Source organism: Scyliorhinus torazame, chromosome 2 (genome assembly GCF_047496885.1).
Source record: "Scyliorhinus torazame isolate Kashiwa2021f chromosome 2, sScyTor2.1, whole genome shotgun sequence".
NCBI classification, from domain to species: Eukaryota; Metazoa; Chordata; class Chondrichthyes; order Carcharhiniformes; family Scyliorhinidae; genus Scyliorhinus; species Scyliorhinus torazame.
The window spans coordinates 245,498,215-245,523,121 of NC_092708.1; the positions used below are offsets into that span (position 1 = coordinate 245,498,215).

Sequence of the window (24,907 nt, forward strand, 5' to 3'; positions counted from 1 at the left end):
GAGATCAAAGACCCCCAATAGGTGAGTTGGGGCATTGGGGGTTGTCTGGCGGTCACGTCAGGGGGTCGGGACATTGGGGCACTATTTAAAAATGGCTCACCAGAGCTGCTCAGTGCAGGAAATTTCACTAAAATGCAGCCTCGGGGGGCAATTCCTTGTCGGGACCAGGAAAGTGTTGGGAATGACCTCGCTAATCTCACCCAGAACGGACTCTGATTTTTATAGTTAAATTGCACCCTCCGATTCCATTCTACCAAAGGAGAAGTAGGTTGAATGAGGCCTTTAAAATTTCATTTTTTGAACAAAAGGAAATAGGAGCAGGAGTAAGCAATGCGATCCCTCTTGTCTACTTCACTCTACATTATGGTCATAGCTGATCAGCTACCTCAGTTCCATTATCCTGCCCTATCCTTGGATCCCATGAATATAAAATATGGGGTAGAATCCATAAAGTAGTACGGGAGCAGAGGGACCTGAGTGTATATGTGTATAGATCATTGAAGGCGACAGGAGAGGTGGAGAGATCAGTTAATAAAGCAAATAGTATTCTGGACTTTATTATTCGGGGCATAGAGCCTAAGAAGGAGGAGGTTAACCTGAATTTATACAAGGCATGAGTTAGACCTCAGCTGGAGCACTGTGTACAGATCTGGGCACCACACTATAGGAGGATGTGAATCCAATGATTTTAGGGATGAGAAGCTTTAGTTATGAGGATAGATTGGAGAGATTGGGACTGTTCTCCTTGGAGAGAAGAAGGCTAGAGAGGAGATCGGATAGAAATACTCAGAATCATGAGGGGGGCTGGGCACAGTAGATAGAGAGAAACTGTTCCTGCTCGCAAGAAGATTGAGATCAAGAGAGGACAGATTTAAAGTGAGTTGCAAAAGAAGCAAATGTGATATGAGAACAAACTTTTTCACACATCTTGTGGTTCAGGTCTAGAATGCACTGCCTGGAAGTGTGGTGGAGGCAGCTTCAATCGAGACATTCAAGGGGACATTCGATGATTATTTGAATAGATACAATGTGCAGGGGGCCCAGAAAAAAGCAGGGGAAATGGCACTAAGCCATGACGCTTGTTTGAAGAGTTGGTGCAGGCACGATGAGCCAAATGGCCTCCTTCTGCACCACATCAATTCTGTGATTCCCTGAACAGTTAAAATATGCAAATTGTATAAAAATTAGAAAGAGTTTGAGTGGAATGTCTTTTATCAATTTACCTCAGTTGATAAAATAAGGCTGCAACTCAAAGAACCAATATAATCTATTACAGTTGGGTTTTAAGTACGGCACTATTTATTTATCTCTCCAATCAGTCTTCCAGCTGTCATTTGGAGATTTTGGAGCTGTCTTTTGAGAAATTGTAACTTAGGGTTGCCAACTGTGTTTAAATGCGTTCCTGGAAGTTTCATCCCATGAACATGATCATCCCTGCCCTCCAGCTTCTTGTCAGCTAACTCAACCATTCTTGTTACGCAGTGCTTTCCTAAGCCAATTGGAAAGCAAAAAAACTCATTACACAAGTGGGTGATGCTTAGCTATCAGTCAAACTGCATCCCCCCCGCCCCCACCCTGCACAAGGACTGATTTTAAACAGGGAAGTTTATCACAGCAACACAAGGCTGTTGCAGTTCCCTTTTTGCATTCTGATGTTGCAGAAAATTAGTATTATATTTGCTTGTGTCTTTTGTTTTGAAGGATGAACTCCAAGAATTCACTGAAGAGAAGTCCAAAGGTGATCGTTGTCGGAGCTGGGATAGCTGGAGTGGCAGCTGCTGGGAAACTGTTGAAGCAAGGTTTCACTGATGTACAGATTATTGAGGCATCAAGTCAACCTGGAGGACGCATCAGAAACTGTCCATTTGGTATGCCTAATGAAACAAAGAATATGTAGGACTTTGGAAATTAATTAGACCATAAGACGTAGCAGCAGAAGTAGGCCATTCGGCCCATGGAGTCTGCTCCACTATTCAATGAGGTCATGACCGATTTGATATGATAATCCTCAACTCCACTTTATCCCCACAACCTTTGATTCTCCTACTGAATAAAAATCTATCTATCTCAATTGTGAACGTACTTAATGACCCACCCTCTACAGTTCTCTACGGTAAAGGATTCTACAGATTCACTATCCTTGATTGATTTCGCACTTAAAAAAAAAAATCACTGCACAACTACGATAAGATAAAATTCACCATTCAGTCCCAGATAACCATAGGCTGCTTGACTGGTGGTGTTTTAACCTGAGGATCACCACCCGTCGGGAGAGGGGCAAGGTTGAGAAGGCAGGGCCTTCATGAATAATCTCCGCCAGTATAGAAATTGAACCTGCCCTGCTGGCCTTGTTCTGGATCACAAACCAGCTGTCTAGCCCACTGAGCTAAAACGGCCCCCAGTTGATCAGCAACGAATATGTTTACCTGTTGCTTCCTGCTACTAAATGAGTGTAGATTTTTCATATAGGTTTATTAGATATACTGTTCACAAAGCAACGTAGACATTAGATATTCCAAATATACAAGTGTATAATCTTTTAATTTTAAATGTAAAAGAGTGTCATAACAGGAATTCCATTAGCTCTCTAATGTACTCATACGCAGTATACTGAATGTGGTCACATTTACCAATGTTCAAGTGATGTCTTTTCTGACTTCATTTGACAGATTACCTCTGGAGAACAGCAAAGGCTGACTCACGGTCCAAAAATAACGCCAAAGGGAATTAGATACTTGTGTTACCGGAAGCCGTTTCTGACACTTGAACCCAAAGACTCAGACCCAAGGTTTATCAATTCTTTATGTTTAATAAGGACACGGGACATCCACACCGAGTAAAAATAAGAACAAAGTTTTATTCACAAACGATTATGCACACTTCCCGGTAGACCACCACCAGATTCCTTTCTGGTCGGTGCCTTACTGGTCGACCTTATGTACACTGGGTAATTGGGCTACCCCCGCCCTTAGTGGGGGGGTTCGTACCCCGCAAGCAGCAAGGGGTAGACAAGCATTCCCATCCCTTAGGTCAGGTGCAGGATATTACATTATGAATTGTAGTAAATTGAAAGACATTCTCCTCTGAGGGCAAAGTAACAGTATTCATCATGCTCAAAATTCAACAACGGATTTTGCACACGCATTTATATTCCATCTTGAATATTGACGTATCTCACACATGTAAGATAAAATTACTGCGGATGCTGGAATCTGAAACCAAAAAGAAAATGCTGGAAAATCTCAGCAGCTCTGGCAGCAGCTGTAGGGAGAGAAAAGAGCTAACGTTTCGAGTCCAGATGATATGTAAGATATGGGCCAGTTGGATGGAACATCAATGAGAAGGTCTAAGTTAGTAGCATGTGCAAAAATTCCAGTTGCACAGATTCAAAGTGTTGTTTTAATGATGCTTTTAGAGTTGAAATGAAAGAATAGAGAACCAAATCAGATGAGTGACATGGGGAAAATCTCAACTCAGGTATTGTGTTTATTTGTGGAAAGTAAGCTTTTTCCAATATGTATATTTTTAATTTATAAAATTAACCTTTGAAAATTGTTGATGATTGATAATACCTTCAATTATTTTTTCAAAGAAATTGCTTGGTGCAGTGCTTACTTCTGTAATTGAAGTTTATATCTCAATATACTTAGGCAAATCAGTGGTTCCTGAAGGGGCGCAGTACATACATGGGGCTAGTATGAAGAATCCCATTTTTCAACTGGCCAAAGAGCATAACCTTCTGAAGCAAGTATACAATAAGTCAGAGACTGAATGGTCAGTGCTCACCAATACACAGAAACAGCTCGATCTTAACTTCACTGAGGAAATGAGGAATCTTGCCAGCAGCATTCTGAGGCGTGCTCATCTTCTCGCTCAAGAGAGAGGCTACACACAAGCTAAAAGCATTGCTGACGTCTACTTAGAGGAAGTAAAAATGTTACTCGCACAATGGAGTGGTGATCATGTTGACCTGAGGAGACAGAAGTTGGGGGTGCTGAGTATGTCAATGAAGTGGCAGTGTATCCACCTTGCAACAAATGGGCTGGCAGACGTGTCCGTACATGAATATGAAGAGTATAAGAACATCGAAGGTGATGACCGAAATTCTCCAGGGTAAGAAAAGCACATCTGGCACTTTATGCTGATCACAGTGACACTCTACATAATGTTCATAGGCTTTAGTATTTTAGTCATTCGCATGTTTATGATACTGGATTTGTGATCCAGAGGCCAAAATTTAACTTGGGTCATGATTCGTGTGAAATATTTTTAAAATGTGGGGCAGAATTGTAAGGGTCCCAGCAGGTGGATTTGCAGATGGGAGGGCCTGTAAAAATCCCTCGGGTAGCCTTCTCTCTGCTCTCCCACCTACCCCCCGAGCTGTCCTCAATTTTACCAGGGATGCCCCTACCCTAGCCCTTGACCACTTAAGGGCTGCTTCCCACTTGTGCAAAATTTTGAATCCACTGAGGGGAGTTGAGGGATGGAGGGGAAGCCTGGCACGTCACTCTGCTTAGGCTTGGGTGGGATTAGGGGGACTGCCTCACTCCTTGGGTCCTTTTCCACATCAGGTAACCAAGGTTTACCCCCTCCCCTCTTAGAAACATAGAAAATAGGTGCAGGAGTAGGCCATTCGACCCTTTGGGCCTGCACCACCATTCAATATGATCATGGCTGATCATGCAAATTCAGTATCCCACTCCCGCTTTCCCTCCATAACCTCTTGATCCCTTTAGGCGCAAGGGCCACATCCTCTTGAATATACCGAATGAACTGGCCCCAACAGCTTTCTGTGGTAGAGAATTCCACAAGTTCACAACTCTCTGAGAGAAGTTCTTCCTCATCTCAGTCCTGAATAGCTTACCTCTTATTCTTAGGCTGTAACCCCCTAGTTCAGGACGTCCCCAACATCGGGAACATTCTTCCCACATCTAGCCTGTCCAGTCCCATCAGGATTTTATATGTGTCTATGAGATCCCCTCTCGTTCTCCTAAACTTCAGTGAGTACAAGCCCAGTCAATCCAGTCTTTCCTCATATATCAGTCCTGCCATCCCGGGAATTAGTCTGGTGAACCTTCGCTGGACACTCTCAATAGCAAGAATGCCCTTCCTCAAACTAGGAGACCAAAACTGCACACAATACTCAAGGTGTGACCTCACCAAGGCTCTGTATAACTGCAGCAAGACATCCTTACTCCTATACTCAATCCTCTCGCTATGAAGGCCAGCATGCCATTAGCTTTCCTCACCGCCTGCTGTACCTGCATGCCAACCTTCAGCGACTGTTCTACCAGGACACCCAGGTCTCATTGCACTTCCCCTTTTCCTAAACTGCCTCCATTCAGATAATAATCTGCCTTCCTGTTTTTGCCACCAAAGTGGATAAACTCACATTTACCACATTATATTGCATTTGCCAAGTATTTGCCCACTCAACCAGCCTGTCCAAGTCACCCTGCAGCATCTTTGCATCCTCTTCACAGCACGCACTGCCACTCAGTTTACTGTTGTCTGCAAATTTGGAGCTATTGCATGCAATTCCTTTGTCCAAATCATAATGTATACTGTGAACAGCTGGGTTCCCAGCACTGAACCTTGCGGTACCCCACTAGTCATTGCTTGCCACTCCGAAAACTACCTGTTTATTACCATTCTCTGCTTCCTGTCTGCCAACCAGTTCTCTATCCACATCAGTACATCACCCCCAATACCATGAGCTTTAATTGTGCTCACCAGTCTCTTGCTTGGGACCTTGTCAAAAGCCTTTTGAAAGTCCAGATACACAACATCCACTGGTTCACCCTTGTCCACTCCACTGGACACATCCTCAAAAAATTCCAGAAGATTTGTTAAGCATGACTTCACTTTAGTGAATCCATGCTGACTTAGATTGATTCTGTCCCCACTTTCCAAATGCTCAGTTATTTCATCCGAAATAATTGTTCCACACTTTCCCCACCACTGATGTCAGGCTAACCGGTCTATAATTCTCCGTTTTCTCTCTCCCTTCCTTCTTAAAAAGTGGGGTTACATTAGCTACCCTCCAATCGATTAGAACTCTTCCAGAGTCTCTTAAATGCGGGAAAATGATCACCAATTTCACTCTGTAATAATAATCATAATAATAATAATCTTTATTAGTGTCGCAAGTAGGCTTACATTAACACTGCAATGAAGTTACTGTGAAAATCCCCAAGTCGCCACACTCCGACACCTGTTTGGGTACACAGAGGGAGACTACAGAATGTCCAATTCATCTGACACGCATGTCTTTCAGGACATGTGGGAGCAAACCGGTGCATCCGCACACCCGCATCTCCCCACACAGACACGGGCAGAATGTGCAGACTCCGCACTGACAGTGACCCAAGCCAGAATCAAACCTGGATCCCTGGTACTGTGAAGCAACAATGCTAACCACTGTGCTACCATAGAACATAGAACATAGAAAATACAGCACAGAACAGGCCCTTCGGCCCACGATGTTGTGCCGAACCTTTGTCCTAGATTAATCATAGATTATCATTGAATTTACAGTGCAGAAGGAGGCCATTCGGCCCTTTGAGTCTGCACCGGCTCTTGGAAAGAGCACCCTACCCAAACTCAACACCTCCACCCAACACCAAGGGCAATTTGGACATTAAGGGCAATTTATCATTGGCCAATTCACCTAACCCGCACATCTTTGGACTGTGGGAGGAAACCGGAGCACCCGGAGGAAACCCACGCAGACACGGGGAGGACGTGCAGACTCCGCACAGACAATGACCCAAGCCGGAATCGAACCTGGGACCATGGAGCTGTGAAGCAATTGTGCTATCCACAATGCTACCGTGCTGCCCTTAAGAACAAATAAATCTACACTATATCATTCTACCGTAATCCATGTACCTATCCAATAGCTGCTTGAAGGTCCCTAATGTTTCCGACTCAACTACTTCCACAGGCAGTGCATTCCATGCCCCCACTACTCTCTGGGTAAAGAACCTACCTCTGATATCCCTCCTATATCTTCCACCTTTCACCTTAAATTTATGTCCCCTTGTAATGGTGTGTTCCACCCGGGGAAAAAGTCTCTGACTGTCTACTCTATCTATTCCCCTGATCATCTTACAAACCTCTATCAAGTCGCCCCTCATCCTTCTCCGCTCTAATGAGAAAAGGCCTAGCACCCTCAACCTTTCCTCATAAGACATGCCGCCACAAGTACTCTGCAATGCAGAGCATCAGGCCCTGGGGACCTATCGTGTTTTCGTCTCATCAATTTCCCCGATACAATTTCCTGACCAATGAGAATTTAGTTCATCCTTCATGCAAGTCCCTTTATCCCCTAGTATTTCTGGAAGGTTATTTGTATCCTCCTTAGTTAGAACAGCAAGTGCAGTGGATGCACCACAATCGGCAAGTTCCCTTCCAAGTTACACACCTTCCTGACTTGAAACTGTATCGCCATTTCTTCGCTATAGCTGGATCAAAGTCCTAGAACAACCCCCTAACAGCACTGAGCATACCTACTGTTTTGTTACTTGTGTGGTAGGTAACATGTGCTACTCAATCCTTGGCTAATGAAGAGGTCTTCTGAATCTCGATGAAGAAGACTCAAACTCATCCAGTAGTAACAAAAGGTTTATTGAGTAACTATAACAATAATTGCATGAGTTCTTTACTTTAACTTTGATACTAGTGATAAGGTTAACAAGATCTAACTACAGTAACTATACGTAACTCCACTAGCCATCTGAACTACTCTGCGATTGCCCTGGTCACAGTGCACCCCCGAGAGAGCCAGATGTGGTTGCCTTTTATACCCCTGTTGGTCTGGCCCTCTAGTGATTATGTGGTGCTACTGATTACACATTAAACCCTTGTGGTACATGCACATATAGAGATCACTACACCTACATCACATGGACTGCAAAATTTCAAGAATGTGGCTCACCAGCTCCTTCGCAAGGGCAATTAGGAATGGACAATAAAAATGCTGGCCTAGCCAGCAAGGTCAAAGTCTCATGAAAGTAAATAGGGTAAAGGTTTTGACAGAACTTTGCAGATTTTGTTAGTACCTATATTGAAAGCCAACAGGATTACAATTTTTACTTGAGAGAGCAGGAGGAAATGGTTCAAGTGGTTTGTAGTCGATGTTGTAGTGCAGGAAAACACAGGCCAATTTTTTTGCACTGCACGATCCCATGATAATAATGTGATATTGACCAGGTATTCTGTCTTAGTGAAGTTGGATGAATGCTAAGTATTGGCTAGGAGACCAGGAAAAGTTTCCTATTTTTCTGCAAAAAAATTTTTTTTTTTTCATCTAACGAAGCGGAAATACAGGACCTCAATCTCATTTACAAGATGGCACCACTGTCAGGGCAGGACTTCCTCAGCACCTCACTAAAGTGTTAGCTCAGATTATGTGCTCTCTGGAATGGGATTTGAACTCATGACCTTCTGATTAATGCGAGAGTATTACCAAGGAATCCAGGTTGACACTTCAAAGAGACTGGAGTACACTAGGTATCTAACATTGTTACCTGGTCAGTTATCTAAGGACTATAATGCAATGTTAATCTCACTAATGTTTATCAATCGACTTCCGGGTGCGGCTATGCAGAGCTAGGTCGCATATTCGGTAGCGCCCGCTTGGAACGGACTTTTGGGCTCTTTTACAGGGCCCCCATGGCATTTGTTTGACATTTCCCGGTGTGGCAAGAAGACTGCAGCATTCCCCTGACGGTGTCCCCCAGGAATGTTATGTCTTTTGGCTACCAGACCCGGCAGAAACAGTAAAAGATTTGGCTGCAACAGGATAAACAGGGCCTCTTCCAGCATGCAGGCTGGGGAAGGGCAAGCTTAAAGCTGCAAACTGACCTGAGGGCCTTTATCAAAAGTGAATTCTAACAGCAGAGGGAACAACTATGAAAAGATCTCACCAAGGACACTGAAGAAGCGGGGATGAGGCTTCCGGTGGCGGCCATGGAGGAGTAGGTTGCGCATTCGGCAGCTCCCGTCTGGAACGGACTCTTAGACCTTTTTCAGGAGTTTCCACAGACATTTTGGGGCAGATTGGTGAAGTGAACACTGCCAAAAGGATTCCCTCGTGAGACTTTTGGGCTCTTTTCAGGGCCCCTAAGGGCACTTCTTCGACGTTTCCTGGTGTGGGAAGGACTTAATAATAGCTCCCCGTCAGTATATGGCTTTAACTAGGAGTGGGGTGACAAAAAAGGTGGACCAGAAGAAGGGAGGGAAGAAGGACAAAATGACGGCGGGCGGAGACCAGGCAGCGTGGAGGCAGTGGGCGGAGGAGCAACAGGAGGGTATCCAGCGCTGCCTCAGAGAGATTAAAACGGACCTGCTAGAGCCGATGAAGGCTTCTATTGATAAGCTGCTGGAGACACAGACGGCTCAGGAAGTGGCGATCGGAGAGGCTCAACAAAAGATCTCTGACAATGAGGACGAGATCTTAGTCCTGGCGGTAAAGATGGAGGCGCACGAGGCGCTGCACAAGAAATGGCAGGAGCGGTTCGAGGAGATGGAGAATCGGTCGAGGCGGAGGAATCTGTGGATTCTTGGCCTCCCGGAGGGGCTGGAGGGGCCGGACGTGGGGGCCTATGTAGTCACCATGCTAAACTGGAGCTGGAAGGGGCCCATAGAGTGTTGGCGAGGAGGCCCAAGGCTAACGAGCCTCCGCGGGCGGTGCAGGTGCGGTTCCATCGGTTCGTCGATCGGGAGTGTGTGCTCAGGTGGGCCAAGAAGGAGAGGAGCAGCAGGTGGGAGAACGCGGAGGTTCGGATATATCAGGACTGGAGTGCGGAGGTGGCGAAGAGGAGGGCCGGGTACAATCGAGCGAAGGCGGTGCTGCACAGGAAGGGGGTGAAGTTTGGCATGTTGCAGCCGGCGCGACTGTGGGTTACCTACAAGGACCGGCACCATTATTTTGAGTCTCCGGAGGAGGCATGGGCCTTTGTTCAGGCCGAGAAGCTGGACACAGACTGAGGGTCGGGATGGGCGATTGGGGACTGCGGTGGATATGCCATGCCTATTTTTGGTTCGGGGGGGGGCCTTTGCATTGTTTTGGGTTTCTTTTTCTCTGTGTTTTTCTCTTTCGGGTTGGGGAGGGTGGATGGGGCGGGTTGGGCACTGTTTTGGTTGGTGGCGGGGCCTGGTAGATGGAGAGCGCGGGATTTTTTCTCGCGCCGAAGACTGGGTTGCTGCTGCTAAGATCAAGGAGGAGCTGGAGCGAGTGGGATGGGTCGAGACAGGGGTATGCTGCTGTGGGGAACGGGCCGGGTGTGGGGTGCGGGCGCGTGGCTGGCCGAGGAGGGGTCATGGCTAGTCGGCGGGGGAGGGGGGCGGGTAGCTCCCTGATTAACCTGGAATGTAAGGGGACTGAATGGGCCGGTTAAACGGGCCCGCGTATTCGCGCACCTGAAGGGGCTCAAGGCGGATGTGGTTATGCTCCAGGAGACACACCTGAAGGTGGCAGACCAGGTAAGGCTGAGGAAAGGGTGGGTAGGTCAGGTGTTTCATTCGGGGCTAGATGCCAAAAATCGAGGGGTGGTGATCTTGGTGGGAAAGAAGGTGTTATTCGAGGCGTCGAGCATTGTGGCAGATAATGGCGGTAGGTACATAATGGTAAGTGGTAAGTTGCAGGGAGAGAGGGTGGTACTGGTCAATGTGTATGCTCCGAACTGGGACGATGCGGGTTTTATGCGGCGTATGTTGGGTCGGATCCCAGACTTGGAAGTGGGGGGCCTGATAATGGGGGGAGACTTTAACACGGTACTGGATCCGGCACTGGATCGCTCCAGGTCTAGGACGGGTAGGAAGCCGGCGGCGGCTAGAGTGTTGAGGGGATTTATGGACCAAATGGGAGGGGTGGACCCTTGGAGATTTGCAAGGCCGGGGGCTAGGGAATTTTCATTCTTCTCACATGTCCATAAGGCTCATTCTCGAATCGACTTTTTCATTTTGAGTAGGGCGCTGATAGAGAGAGTAGAGGATACCGAGTATTCGGCAATAGCCATTTTGGACCACGCCCCGCATTGGGTGGACTTGGAGATGGGGAGGAGAGGGACCAGCACCCGCTGTGGCGCTTGGAGGTGGGGCTGTTGGCGGACGAGGAGGTGAGCGAGCGGGTCGGAGGAAGTATAGAGAGGTACTTGGAGACCAACGACAACGGGGAGGTCCGAGTGGGGATGGTATGGGAGGCACTGAAGGCAGTGGTGAGGGGAGAGCTGATCTCCATCAGGGCCCACAAGGAGCGGAGGGAGCGGGGGGAGAGGGAGAGGCTGGTGGGGGAGATGGTGAGGGTAGACAGGAGGTATGCGGAAGAACCTGAGGAAGGATTGTTGAGGAAGAGGCGCAGCCTCCGGGCCGAATTCGACCTGGTGACCACCAGGAAGGCGGAGGTGCAGTGGAGGAAGGCCCAGGGGGCGGTCTACGAGTATGGGGAAAAGGCAAGCCGGATGCTGGCGCATCAGCTTCGGAAGCGGGACGCAGCTAGGGAGATCGGGGGAGTTAAGGACAGGTTAGCGAGCATGGTGCGGAGTGGGGTTGGCATCAATGGGGTCTTCAGGGACTTCTACGAGGAATTGTACCGATCCAAGCCCCCACGGGAGGAGGGAGGGATGGGCCGTTTCCTGGACCAATTGAGGTTTCCAAAGGTGGAAGAGGGATTGGTGGCGGGACTGGGGGCCCCGATTGGGCTGGAAGAGCTGATCAAAGGGATAGGAAGCATGCAGGCGGGGAAGGCACCGGGGCCGGATGGTTTCCCGGTCGAGTTCTATAAAAAATATATGGACCTGTTGGGCCCGCTGTTAGTTAGGACCTTCAATGAGGCAAGGGAGGGGGGGGCGGAGGCGGGGGGCTTTACCCCCGACGATGTCCCGGGCACTGATCTCCTTGATCCTGAAGCGGGACAAGGATCCCCTGCAATGTGGGTCTTACAGACCGATTTCCTTGCTAAATGTAGATGCCAAGGTGCTGGCGAAGGTCTTAGCAACGAGGATTGAGGATCGTGTGCCGCAGATCATCCATGAAGACCAGGCGGGGTTTGTGAAGGGGAGACGGTTGAATGCGAATGTGCGGAGGGTTTTGAACGTTATCATGATGCCGGTGAGGGAGGGGGAGGCGGAGATAGTGGTGGCGATGGACGCTGAGAAAGCGTTCGATAGGATAGAGTGGGGGTACCTGTGGGAGGTGCTGAAGAGGTTTGGGTTTGGGGAGGGGTTTGTCAGGTGGGTTAGGCTGTTGTATGAGGTCCCGATGGCGAGTGTGGCCACAAATAGGAGGAGGTCCGTGTACTTTCGGTTGCACCGAGGGACGAGACAGGGGTGTCCCCTGTCCCCCCTGTTCTTCGCACTGGTGATTGAACCCCTGGCTTTGGCACTGAGAGAGTCGAGGAACTGGAGGGGGTTGGTGCGGGGTGGGGAGGAGCATAGGGTGTCGCTGTATGCGGACGACCTGCTGCTGTATGTGTGGGACCCGGTGGGAGGAATGCCAGAGGTAATGAGGATGCTTAGGGAATTCGGGGACTTCTCGGGGTACAAGCTCAATATGGGGAAGAGCGAGCTGTTCGTAGTTCAGCTAGGGGACCAGGAGAGGGGGATTGGCGAGCTCGCGCTAAAAAGGGCGGAGAGGAGTTTCAGATATTTGGGGGTCCAGGTGGCCAGGAGCTGGGGGGCCCTGCATAGGCTTAACTTTACAAGGCTGGTGGAGCAAATGGAGGAGGAGTTCAAGAGGTGGGACGCGTTGCTGCTGTCCCTGGCGGGTAGGGTGCAGTCAATCAAAATGACGGTGCTCCCAAGGTTTTTGTTCCTGTTCCAGTGCCTCCCCATGTTTATCCCGAAGGCTTTTTTTAGGCGGGTTAACAGGAGTATAATGGGGTTTGTGTGGGCGCGAGGGACTCCGAGGGTGAGAAGGGTGTTCCTGGAGCGGAGTAGAGATAGAGGGGGGGGCTGGCGCTGCCCAACCTCTGTGGGTACTACTGGGCCGCCAATGCGACAATAGTGCGCAAGTGGGTGATGGAGGGGGAGGGGGCTGCATGGAAGAGGCTGGAGACGGCGTCCTGTGTGGGTACGAGTCTGGGGGCACTGGCAACGGCGCCGCTGCCGCTCCCTCCAAGGAGGTATACCACGAGCCCGGTGGTGGTGGCGGCCCTCAAAATTTGGGGGCAGTGGGGGCGGCATAGGGGGGACGTTAGGGCCTCGGCGTGGACCCCATTACGGGGGAACCACCGGTTCGCCCCAGGAAGAACAGGTGGAGGGTTTTCGGGGTGGCACAGGGCAGGCATACGAAAGTTGGGGGACCTGTTTGTGGACGGGAAGTTCGCGAGCTTAGGTGAGGTGGAGGAGAAGTACGGGCTCCCCCCGGGGAACACCTTCAGGTACTTACAGGTAAGGGCATTTGCCAGACGGCAGGTGATGGAATTCCCACGGCTACTGCCACACACAGTACAGGACAGGGTGCTCTCGGGGGGGTGGGTGGGAGTGGGGAAGATCTCGGAAACTTACCAGGTGATGCAGGAGGAGGAGGAGGCCTCGGTGGTGGAGTTGAAAGGTAAATGGGAGGAGGAGTTGGGAGAGGAGATCGAAGAGGGGACGTGGGCAGATGCCCTAGGGAGGGTGAACTCTTCCTCTTCATGCGCGAGGCTCAGCCTCATACAGTTTAATGTGCTGCACAGGGCACACATGACCCGGACAAGGATGAGCAAGTTCTTTGGGGGTGAGGACAGGTGTGTTAGGTGCTCAGGGAGCCCAGCAAATCACACCCATATGTTCTGGGCATGCCCAGCGCTGGAGGAATTTTGGAAGGGCGTAGCGAGGACGGTGTCGAGGGTGGTAGGATCCAGGGTCAAACCGGGCTGGGGGCTCGCAATATTTGGGGTGGCAGAGGAGCCGGGAGTGCAGGAGGCGAAAGAGGCCGGAATTCTGGCCGTTGCGTCCCTGGTAGCCCGGCGAAGGATTCTCCTTCAGTGGAAAGATACGAGGCCCCCGAGCGTGGAATCCTGGATCAGCGATATGGCAGGGTTAATTAAATTGGAGAGGGTGAAATTCGCCATGAGAGGGTCGGTACAAGGGTTCTTTAGGCGGTAGCAACCGTTCTTAGACTTTCTGGCAGAACGATAGACATTAGTCAATGGCAGCAGCGGCTCGGAGGGTGGGGGGGCGGGGGGTTACTTTATTTTTGTTTATGGTATTTACACTGGAAGGTTCTGAGGGGGTGTATACACCTATGGCGAAATTCTCCCGCAACGGCGCGATGTCCGCCGACTGGCGCCAAAAACGGCGCCAATCAGACGGGCATCGCGCCGGCCCAAAGGTGCGGAATGCTCCGCATCTTTGGGGGCCGAGCCCCAACATTGAGGGGCTAGGCCGGCTCCGGAGGGATTTCCGCCCCGCCAGCTGGTGGAAATGTGTTTGTTGCCCCGCCAGCTGGCGGAAATGGCGTTTGTTGCCCCGCCAGCTGGCGCGGAAATGCGGCGCATGCGCGGGAGAGTCAGCGGCCGCCGACAGTTTCCCGCGCATGCGCAGTGGAGGGAGTCTCTTCCGCCTCCGCCATGGTGGAGGCTGTGGCGGAGGCGGAAGGGAAAGAGTACCCCCACGGCACAGGCCCGCCCGCGGATCGGTGGGCCCCGATCGCGGGCCAGGCCACCGTGGGGGCACCCCCCGGGGTCAGATCGCCCCGCGCCCCTTCCAGGACCCCGGAGCCCGCCCACGCCGCCTGGTCCCGCCGGTAAATACCAGTTTTGATTAACGCCGGCGGGACAGACAATTTCTGGGCGGGACTTCGGCCCATCCGGGCTGGAGAATTGAGCGGGGGGTCCCGCCAACCGGCGCGGCCCGATTCCCACCCCTGCCCAATCTCCGGTACCAGAGACTTCGGCGGGGGCGGGATTCACGGCGGCCAACGGCCATTCTCCGACCCGGCGGGGGGTCGGAGAATGACGCCCCTGTTGTCTTAAGTCGAGGTGTTAATGTTAATTTATTATTTAGGTACAGCGGGGGAGAGGTTTGGGGGGTTGCTTTTTTAGATTGTGTTTTGTACTTAACCCTGTTGGGTTCTTTTTTCTTTCTCATTTTGTTATTGATATTTTATGAAAACCTTTAATAAAAATTATTTTTTTAAAAAACTAATGTTTATCAATCTTAAACACTAATCTCAACTGTAAACTCATAATCAGGGAGCTGCTATTGCTGATTTACTGTAAAATAACTGAACTTTTTATAGTATTATATTATTGTCAATTAAGCTCAGCTACTAATTATTTACATTTTCAATGTTTAAGTGCTGCTAACAATGATTCCAAATAATTCTAAGTCATTGTTATTTCATTGACCTTGTTGTCTGACTTTTTTCACAAGAAAGCTAATTTCTTCATTCAGTAGCTTGGATCCTGATGGGAGTTTGGTAATATCATCTAACTGATTGACAGAAGCTGCAAAAACAAGCCAAATTTGGACATCATTCACTCTGAGACTTAGGCTGATGTGTAAACCTAAAACATTCCTTGATGAGGAGTTAAGGTGAAGGGTAAAGAATTTATCTTGTTCCTTTGATAAATATTCTTCTCAGGGCACAAATCCCAATGATTTTGTCTTCCCCACAGTGAAGGACATCAAGGATCTGGTGAAAGTGTGAAGGAGTGTGACTAACCTTACAGCTCTTATACACGAGGGTGACTCCAAGAGACCTTTTGAAGAAATATAAGGGCTTCTAAAGTTTTTTTAAATAATGAAATATGGTCGAAGAGGTTATTTGAGCTGGAAGGGATGATAGGACCAAACTGTCAAGTCATGTGCCGAGCACGGAGTCCAATTAAAATAAACTTGACAACTTTCTGTGTGGAGGATATTTCCAATTATAGAAAGTGGTTGGTTAGTAGGCAAATTAATGATGACTAATGAGTAATGAGCTATTGCTGTCTCCCGAAGGTGTGGAGGGGGAAGGGGTGGGGGGGGTGTTGTTGGGGGGTAATCAGTGTAGGCATAGAATTGGGAAATATTTCCCACCTTTTCCTAAATTGGCCCACTTTGGCTGATGAAGTAGAAACAAAGACACAGAGCTTTTGTATGTTGAGTTTATTGGCCAGCTTAGTCTCACAGCTTTTTGCCCACTCAACCCAGTGCCCCAACTATCCCCTAGTTATAGTCTCATACAAAATAAACAAGTGAACGGGGGTGACAACCCCTGGTGAGATCCCTTAGTTATATGCATAAGGCAATTAAAGCCCATCACTTACTTCTCTTCACCTTAACAATGAAATTGACATGACATTAACATCCACTTGGTGCATTGCCCCCCATCTTTATTTATGTACGTTTGCATTGTATTTCTAATTCCACTTATACCATTCCAGATTATTCCCCAGTCTATTGCAGAAATTGCTTGAGGTTATCCCGAAGGAAAAGCTACTGCTGGAGAAGCCTGTCAAACAGATCCAGTGGAATGGAAGCTTTCAATGGGAGGATGGCTCACTGTATCCAGTCAGAGTGGTGTGTGAAGATGGAGACCAGATTCTGGCTGATCATGTCATTGTGACCATTTCACTGGGTAACTATGACAACTGTGTGATCAGTTGCCTTCTTCTAGTGAGCTGCAATTATTTCATTAAACTGCAACCAGAGTTGATCAGCAATTTCTACAGAATATGTAACTGTTATTGCTAACATTATGATTGGACCATAAACTTCAATCCGTTGGGATCCTCCTGACTGGGTTTGCATGTATAGTAAAATAATGGCTGCTACTTTTAATCGAAACAAAATGTTTTCAGTGTGCGTTGCCATGAAAAAGCATTCTGGACCCGTGGCTAACTCATATGTACTTTGACATGAAGAGATGTATGGTCCGTGCCAGGAGGTCATTTCAACAATGGCAGAGTTCACGTCCAATCGAATATAAAGCCAGATTTAAACACTGCTCCATCAAATTCTTGGCCAGGATTCTCTGATCCCGCGCCGGGTCGGAGAATCACCGGGAGGGGGCGGGAATCACGCCACGCCGCTCCGACGCCGGGCCGCCGACTCTCCGCTCGCCGCCGCGCCAGTCGGGGGCCGCTTTGGCGATTCTCCACGCTCGAAGGGCCGAGTGCCCGCCGAGTTCCGCCAAGTCCCGCTGGCGTGGATTACTTATGGTTCCATCCGGCACGACCTCGGAGTTCTGGCTGCGGGAGCCGTCCTGGTGGGGGGGCGGTGGTATCCGACTCCGAGGGGGGCCTCCACGGTGGCCACGCCCACGATGGGGACCTACCGATCGGCAGGCGGCTAATTCTGAGGGGGGCCGATGTTTCTCCGCGCCAGGCCCCTGTAGGGCTCTGCCATATCGCGCGTGCGTGGACCCGCACCAACCGTGGCGCACATTCACGGACCCGCGCTGGCCGTATTGTGTCGGTTTTCGAGCGCACAACACTCCAACGCCGTGCTAGCCCCCGAAGAAGGGGTGAACGCCTGGGCCTGGAGTCCCGTTGACGCCAGCGTCACGCGCGCCGATTTTGACACCAGCGTCAACACTAGGCTGGGATTTCGGAGAATCCCGGCCCTTACGTCTACAGGTCTCTGTATTACTGAACTAGTTGGATATTTCCGAAAAAAAGGGACATGCTGTTGAAGCTTTTCTTTTTTTAGAAAATATTTTATTGAGGCATTTATAATTTTAACAATTTTAAACATCAGGTTTCAACAAGAACAAAACAATATAACCAACACACCCCCCAGTGTCAAACCCCAACCAATGCGTCTTACACAAACAGTATCACCTTCCCCAGCTCCCCTTTTCTCAAAGAAGTTGATGAACAGCTGCCACCTCCAGGCAAGCCCCTGCAGCGAACTCCTTCAGGCGAATTTAATTTTCTCGATTCTGAGAAACCCCGCCATGTCACTGATCCATACTCCCGATTTTGGGAATTCCGAGTCCCTCCAACCTAGTAAGATCCGTCTCCAGGCCCCAGTGAGCAAAAAGCCAGGAAATCGTCCTCTCTCACCCCTGGCTCCCGGATGTCCGACACACCAAAGATGGCCACCCCTGGACGCGGCACCACCCTCAGCTTTCATCCCTCTGACATGACGTCAGCGAACTGCTGCCAGAAACCCCTCAACCTCGAACATGCCGAAAACATATGGACATGGTTCTCAGGACCCCCGCACAGCGCCCACACCTATTCTCCACCCCCTCAAAGAACCTGCTTATCCGGGCCACCATCATGTGTGCCCTGTGGACCACCATAAATTGTATCAGGTTGAGCCTAGCACACGACGAGGATGCATTGACTCACCTCAGGGCCTCCATCCATAGTCCAGCCTCCAACTCCCCACCCAGCTCTTCTTCCCACTTTCTCTTCACCTCCCCTATCGGGGCTCCCTCCCACTCCATCAGTTCCTTGTACACACCTGAAACCTTCCCCTCTCCCACTCCTATTCTCGACACCACCTTATCCTGCAGCCCTAGGTGGGGGAAGGTCGAAACCTGCCTCCGCAGAAAATTCCTCACTTGCAGATACCGGAGCCTTCCCACCTGGCAACTCAAAACTCCTCCAGCTCCTCTAAGCTCGGGAAGCCCTCATCAATAAAAAGATCCCCAAATCTCTCGATCCCTGCCCGCTGCCACCTCTGGAACCCCCCATCCAGCACCCCCCCAGAGCGAAGCGGTGATTACCACATATCGGTGCCCACACTGACCACCTACCCTCTAACCCCATACGCTGCCTCCACTGTCCCCACACCCTCAGGGCTGCCACTACTACCAGGCGTGTGGAGTACCTGGCTGGCGAGAATGGCAGACGTGCCGTTAATATTGCCCCCAAGCTCGTGTTTTTACAAGAGGCCGCCTCCACCCGTTCCCACACCGACCCCTCCCCCACTACCCACTTCCTTACCATCGCAATATTGGCCACCCAAAAATAATTTATAAAATTTGGAAGAGCCAGTACCCCCCCACGGATCCCCCCCACGCCCTCGTTCCAGCAACACCTTCTTCACCCGCAGGGTTTTACCAGCCTAAATACATCCCAAGATCATCGCGTTTAGTTTTTTAAAAAATTTTTTATTAGGGTATACACAAAATATCAACAACAGAATGAAAAAGAAACCCAATAAAATTAAATACAGAACAAAGTAAAACAACCCCGTGCCCCCCTCCCCCCTATACATAAATAATAAATTAACACCCCGAGTTAACACAAAGCAAACATAGCAAATATATACACCCCCTCAGATCCCCCAGTGTAAACAGACAAAAATAAAATAGAACACCCCCCCCCCCCGGGTTGCGCTGCTGCTGCTGACCATTGTCTATCGTTCTGCCAGGAAGTCCAAGAACAGTTGCCACCGCCTGAAGAACCCTTGCACCGATCCCCTTAAGGCGAATTTCACCCTCTCCAATTTAATGAACCCTGCCATATCGCTGATCCAGGATTCCACGCTTGGGGGCCTCGCATCCCTCCACTGAAGAAGAATCCTTCGCCGGGCTACCAGGGACGCAAAAGCCAGAATACCGGCCTCTTTCGCCTCCTGCACTCTCGGCTCCTCTGCCACCCCAAATATTGCGAGCCCCCAGCCCGGCTTGACCCTGGATCCTACCACCCCCGACACCGTCCGCGCCATGCCCTTTCAAAATTCCTCCAGCGCTGGGCATGCCCAGAACATATGGGTGTGATTTGCTGGGCTCCCTGAGCACCTAACACACCTGTACTCTCCCCCAAAGAACCGGCTCATCCTTGGCCCTGTCATGTGTGCCCTGTGCAACACCTTAAACTGTATGAGGCTGAGCCTCACGCATGAAGAGGAAGAGTTCACCCTCCCTAGGGCATCTGCCCACGTCCCCTCTTCGATCTCCTCTCCCAACTCCTCATCCCACTTACCTTTCAACTCCACTACCGAGGCCTCCTCCTCCTCCTGCATCACTTGGTAAGTTTCCGAGATCTTCCCCACTCCAACCCACCCCCCCGAGAGAACCCTGTCCTATACTGTGCGTGGCAACAGCTGTGGAAATTCCACCACTTGCCGCCTGGCAAACGCCCTTACCTGTAAATATCTGAAGGTGTTCCCCGGGGGGGAGCCCGTACTTCTCCTCCAGTTCACTCAGGCTCGCGAACTTCCCGTCCACAAACAGGTCCCCCAACCTTCTTATCCTTGCCCTGTGCCACCCCGAAAACCCTCCATCTACTCTCCCTGAGACAAACCGGTGGTTCCCCCGTATTGGGGTCCAAACCGAGGCCCCAACTTCCCCCCTGTGCCGCCTCCACTGCCCCCAGATTTTGAGGGTAGCCGCCACTACCAGGCTCGTGGTATAGCTCATTGGAGGGAGCGGCAGTGGCGCCGTTGCCAGCGCTCCAGACACGTACCCTCACAAGACGCCGTCTCCAGCCTCTTCCATGCAGCCCCCTCCCCCTCCATCACCCACTTGCGCACCATCGCCGCATTGGCGGCCCAGTAGTACCCACAGAGGTTGGGCAGTGCCAGCCCCACCCCATCCCTACTCCACTCCAGGAACACCCTTCTCACCCTCAGAGTCCCTCGCGCCCACACAAACCCCGTTATGCTCCTATTGACCCGCCTAAAGAAGGTCTTCGGGATAAACATGAGGAGGCACTGGAACAGGAACAAATACCTTGGGAGCACCCGCCAGGGACAGCGGCAACATGTCCCACCTCTTGAACTCCTCCTCCATTTGCTCCACCAGCCTCGTGAAATTAAGTCCATGCAGGGCCCCCCAGCTCCTGGCCAACTGGACCCCCAAGTCCCTGAAGCTCCTCTCCGCCCTTTTTAGTGGGAGCTCGCCAATCCCCCTCTCCTGGTCCCCTGGGTGAACCACGAACAACTCGCTCTTCCCCATGTTGAGCTTGTACCCTGAGAAATCCCCGAACTCCCTGAGGATCCTCATTACCTCCGGCATTCCCCCCACCGGGTCCGTCACATATAGCAGCAAGTCGTCTGCATAGAGCGACACCCTATGCTCCTCCCCGCCCCGCACCAACCCACTCCAGCTCCTCGACTCCCTCAGTGCCATAGCCAGGGGCTCAATCGCCAGCACGAAGAGCAGGGGGGACAGGGGACACCACTGCCTCGTCCCTCGATGCAACCGAAAGTACTCAGACCTCCTCTTGTTCGAGGCCACAGTCGCCACCGGGACCTCGTACAGCAACCTAACCGACCTGACAAACCCCTCCCCAAACCCGAACCTCTTCAGCACCTCCCACAAGTACCCCCACTCTACCCTATCGAAGGCCTTCTCAGCGTCCATCGCCACCACTATCTCCGCCTCCCCCTACCTCGCCGGCATCATAATAATGTTCAGGAGCCTCCGCACATTCGCGTTCAACAGCCTCCCCTTCACGAATCCCGTCTGGTCTTCGTGGATCACCTGCGGCACACAATCCTCAATTCTCATGGCTAAGACCTTTGCCAGCACCTTGGCATCTACATTTAACAACGAAATCGGTCTGTAAGACCCACACTGCAGGGGATCCTTGTTCCGTTTCAGGATCAAGGAGATCAGTGCCCGGGACATCGTCATGGGCAAAGCCCCCCCCCCCCCCCCCCCCTCCCTTGCCTCATTGAAGGTCCTAACTAGCAACGGGCCCAACAGGTCCACATATTTCTTGTAGAATTCGACCGGGAAACCGTCTGGCCCCGTGCCTTCCCCGCCTGCATGCTCCCTATCCCTTTAGCCAGCTCCTCCAGCCCAATCGGGGCCCCCAATCCCGCTAAGTCCCCCCTCCACCTTCGGAAACCTCACTTGGTCCAGAAAGCGGCCCATCCCTCCCTCCTCCTGTGGGGGCTCGGACCGATACAATTCCTCATAAAACTCCCTGAAGACCCCATTGATGTCAACCCCACTCTGTACCACACTCCCTCCCCGATTCTTAACTCCCCCAATCTCCCTAGCTGCGTCCCGCTTCCGAAGCTGATGCGCCAGCATCCAACTTGCCTTTTCCTCATACTCATAAATCGCCCCCTGGGCCTTCCTCCACTGCACCTCCGCCTTCCTGGTGGTCAACAGGTTGAATTCGGCCTGGAGGCTACGCCTCTTCCTCAACAGTGCCTCCTCCGGCACCTCCGCATACCTCCTGTCTACCCTCACCATCTCCCCCACCAGCCTCTCCCTCTCCCTCTGCTCTCTCCTCTCCTTGTGGGCCCTAATGGAGATGAGCTCTCCCCTAACTACCGCCTTCAGCGCCTCCCATACCATCCTCACTCGGACCTCCCCGTTATCGTTGGCCTCCAGGTATCTCTCTATGCTTCCTCGGACCCGCTCACTCACCTCCTTGTCCACCAACAGCCCCACCTCCAAGCACCACAGCAGGCGCTGGTCTCTCTCCTCCCCCAGCTCTAGGTCTACCCAATGTGGGGCGTGATCCGAAATGGGTATCGGCGAGTACTCGGTATCCTCTACTCTCGCTATCAGCGCCCTACTCATAATAAAGAAGTCGATCTGGGAATAAGCCTTATGAACATGCGAGAAGAATGAAAATTCCCTAGCCACCGGCCTTGCAAATCTCGAAGTGTCCTCCGCCTCCATTACCCATCCACAGGCTCTCCGCCTCCCCCTTCCATCCCAAGCGCGGGAAACAACCCTCGCTTCCCCACCCCGGCCTCGCCCCCTCTAGCCTTCAGCGTGGGAAAAAGCCCACGCTTTCCACCTGCCCGGCCCTGCCACCTCTGTCGCCGCTCCTTTTACAGGCCCAGTCCCCTCACCCTCGACTCAGGCCTCACCCTCCCCCGCGGGGCCCCATCCCCCCTACCGGCCATCCACCCCTACTTCATTTACTTACCCCCCTCCAAGAGCCTACCCAACAGACCCAACCAAAACAGTGCCCAACCCACCCTAGCCACCCTCATCGAGCCAAACAGAAATAAGAGCAAAGAACCCCCCCTCAAAGTGTAACACCCCAACAGCAATCCCCGACCACCCATCTCGACCCTCAGTTTGTGTCCAGTTTCTCGGCCTGGACAAAGGCCCACGCCTCCTCCGGAGACTCAAAATAATGGTGCCGGTCCTTGTAGGTGACCCACAGTTGCGCCGGCTGCAGCATGCCAAACTTCACCCCCTTCCTGTGCAGCACCACCTTCGCCCGATTGTACCTGGCCCTCTTCTTCGCCACCTCCACACTCCAGTCCTGGTATATTCGAACCTCCGCATTCTCCTACCTGCTACTCCTCTCTTTCTAGGCCCACCTGCGCACGCACTCCCGATCAGCGAACCGATGAAACCGCACCAACACCGCCCGTGGCGGCTCGTTAGCCTTGGGCCTCCTCGCCAGCACTCTATGGGCCCCTTCCAGATCCAGGGGCCCCTGGAAGGAGCCCGCTCCCATCACTGAGTTTAGCATGGTGACCACATAGGCCCCCACGTCCGACCCCTCCAGCCCCTCCGGGAGGCCCAGAATCTGCAAGTTCTTCCGCCTCGACCGATTCTCCATCTAATCGAACCGTTCCTGTAATTTCTTGTGGAGCGCCTCGTGCACCTTTACCGCAAGGCCTAAGATCTTGTCCTCGTTGTCGGAGACCTTTGTCGGACCTCGCGGATCGCCACCCCCCTGGGCCGTCTGGGTCTCCAGCAGCTTGTCGATAGAAGCCTTCATCGGCTCCAGCAGGTCCGCTTTAATCTCCCTGAATCAGCGCTGGATAACCTCCTGCTGCTCCTGCGCCCACTGCATCCATGATGCCTGGTCCCCGCCCGCCAGCATTTTGCTCTTCCTCCCTCGCACCTTCTTTGGGTTCACCACCACTTTTTTAGTCACCCCGCTCCTGGTCCAAGCCATACACTGTCGGGGAACTATTGGAATCTCCTTCCCACACCGGGAAACGTCAAAAAAATGCCATTGGGGTCCCTGAAAAGAGCCCAAAAGTACATTTTTAGCGGGAGCTGCCGAATGTGTGACTTAGCTCTGCATAGCCGCAACCGGAAGTCCCCGTTTAGTTTTTTTAAAGATCACCGTGGGGATAAAGATTGGAAGGCTCTGGAAGAGGAACAAAAACTTCGGGAGGACCGTCATTTTCACTGTCTATACTCGCCTCGCCAGTGACAACGGGAGCGCATCCCACCTCCGAAAGTCCCCCCTCATCTGTTCTACCAATCGACCCTGATTCAGTTTATGCAGCTGCTCCTAATCCTGCGCCCCTGGATACCCAAATATCGAAAGCTCCCTCCCACCACCTTGAATGGCATGTCACCCAAAGTTTTCTCCTGTCCCCTCGCCTGGATCACAAAGACCTCACTCTTACCCATATTCAATTTATACCCCGAAAACCCACCAAATTCCTCTAGTATTTCCATTTTTCCTCCAATCCCCCCCCAGCTGGTGCGATATGTATAGATGTAAATTGTCCGCATAAAGCGAGACCCTGTGCTGCACCCCCCCCCCCCCCCCGCCCCGTACTATACTCTGCCAGACCCTCGGCGTTCTCAGTGCCATTGCCAATGGCTCTATAGCCAGGGCAAACCACAGTTGGGAAAGTGGGCACCCCTGCCTCGTACCCCGGTGTAACCTAAAATAACTTGATCTCATTTGGTTCGTGCTCACACTCGCCCCCGGTGCCTGATATAACAACCAGACCCAATCCACAAATCCCTGCCAAAACCCAAACCACCCCAAAGGACCTCCCATAGGCATTCCCACTCCACTCGATCAAAGGCCTTCTGCGTCCATGGCCACCACCACCTTGATCTTGTGTCCCTTTGGAGGCATCATGATCACATTAAGTAACCTCCTGATGTTTGCCGCCAGATGCCTTCCCTTCACGAACCCCATCTGGTCCTCCCCTATTACCCCTGGCACACAGTTCTCGATCCTCGAGGCCAAGATCTTCACCAATAGTTTGGCATCTACATTTAACAGGGAAATAGGTCTATATGACCCACATTGTTCCAGATCCTTATCTCGCTTTAGAATGAGGGAGATCAATGCCTG

General features: G+C 51.3%; 1 protein-coding gene across 3 annotated transcripts in view; it reads left to right on the forward strand.

The window, feature by feature from the left end:
• Positions 1 to 24,907, forward strand: part of LOC140396948 (peroxisomal N(1)-acetyl-spermine/spermidine oxidase-like) — a 77,787-nt gene that overhangs the window by 27,605 nt on the left and 25,275 nt on the right. For all 3 annotated transcript variants that reach the window (XM_072485909.1, XM_072485927.1, XM_072485918.1), the window contains 3 exons: positions 1,702 to 1,868; positions 3,651 to 4,113; positions 16,358 to 16,551. In XM_072485909.1, the coding sequence (XP_072342010.1) occupies positions 1,702 to 1,868; positions 3,651 to 4,113; positions 16,358 to 16,551 (824 nt within the window). The remainder of the gene's footprint in view (positions 1 to 1,701; positions 1,869 to 3,650; positions 4,114 to 16,357; positions 16,552 to 24,907) is intronic.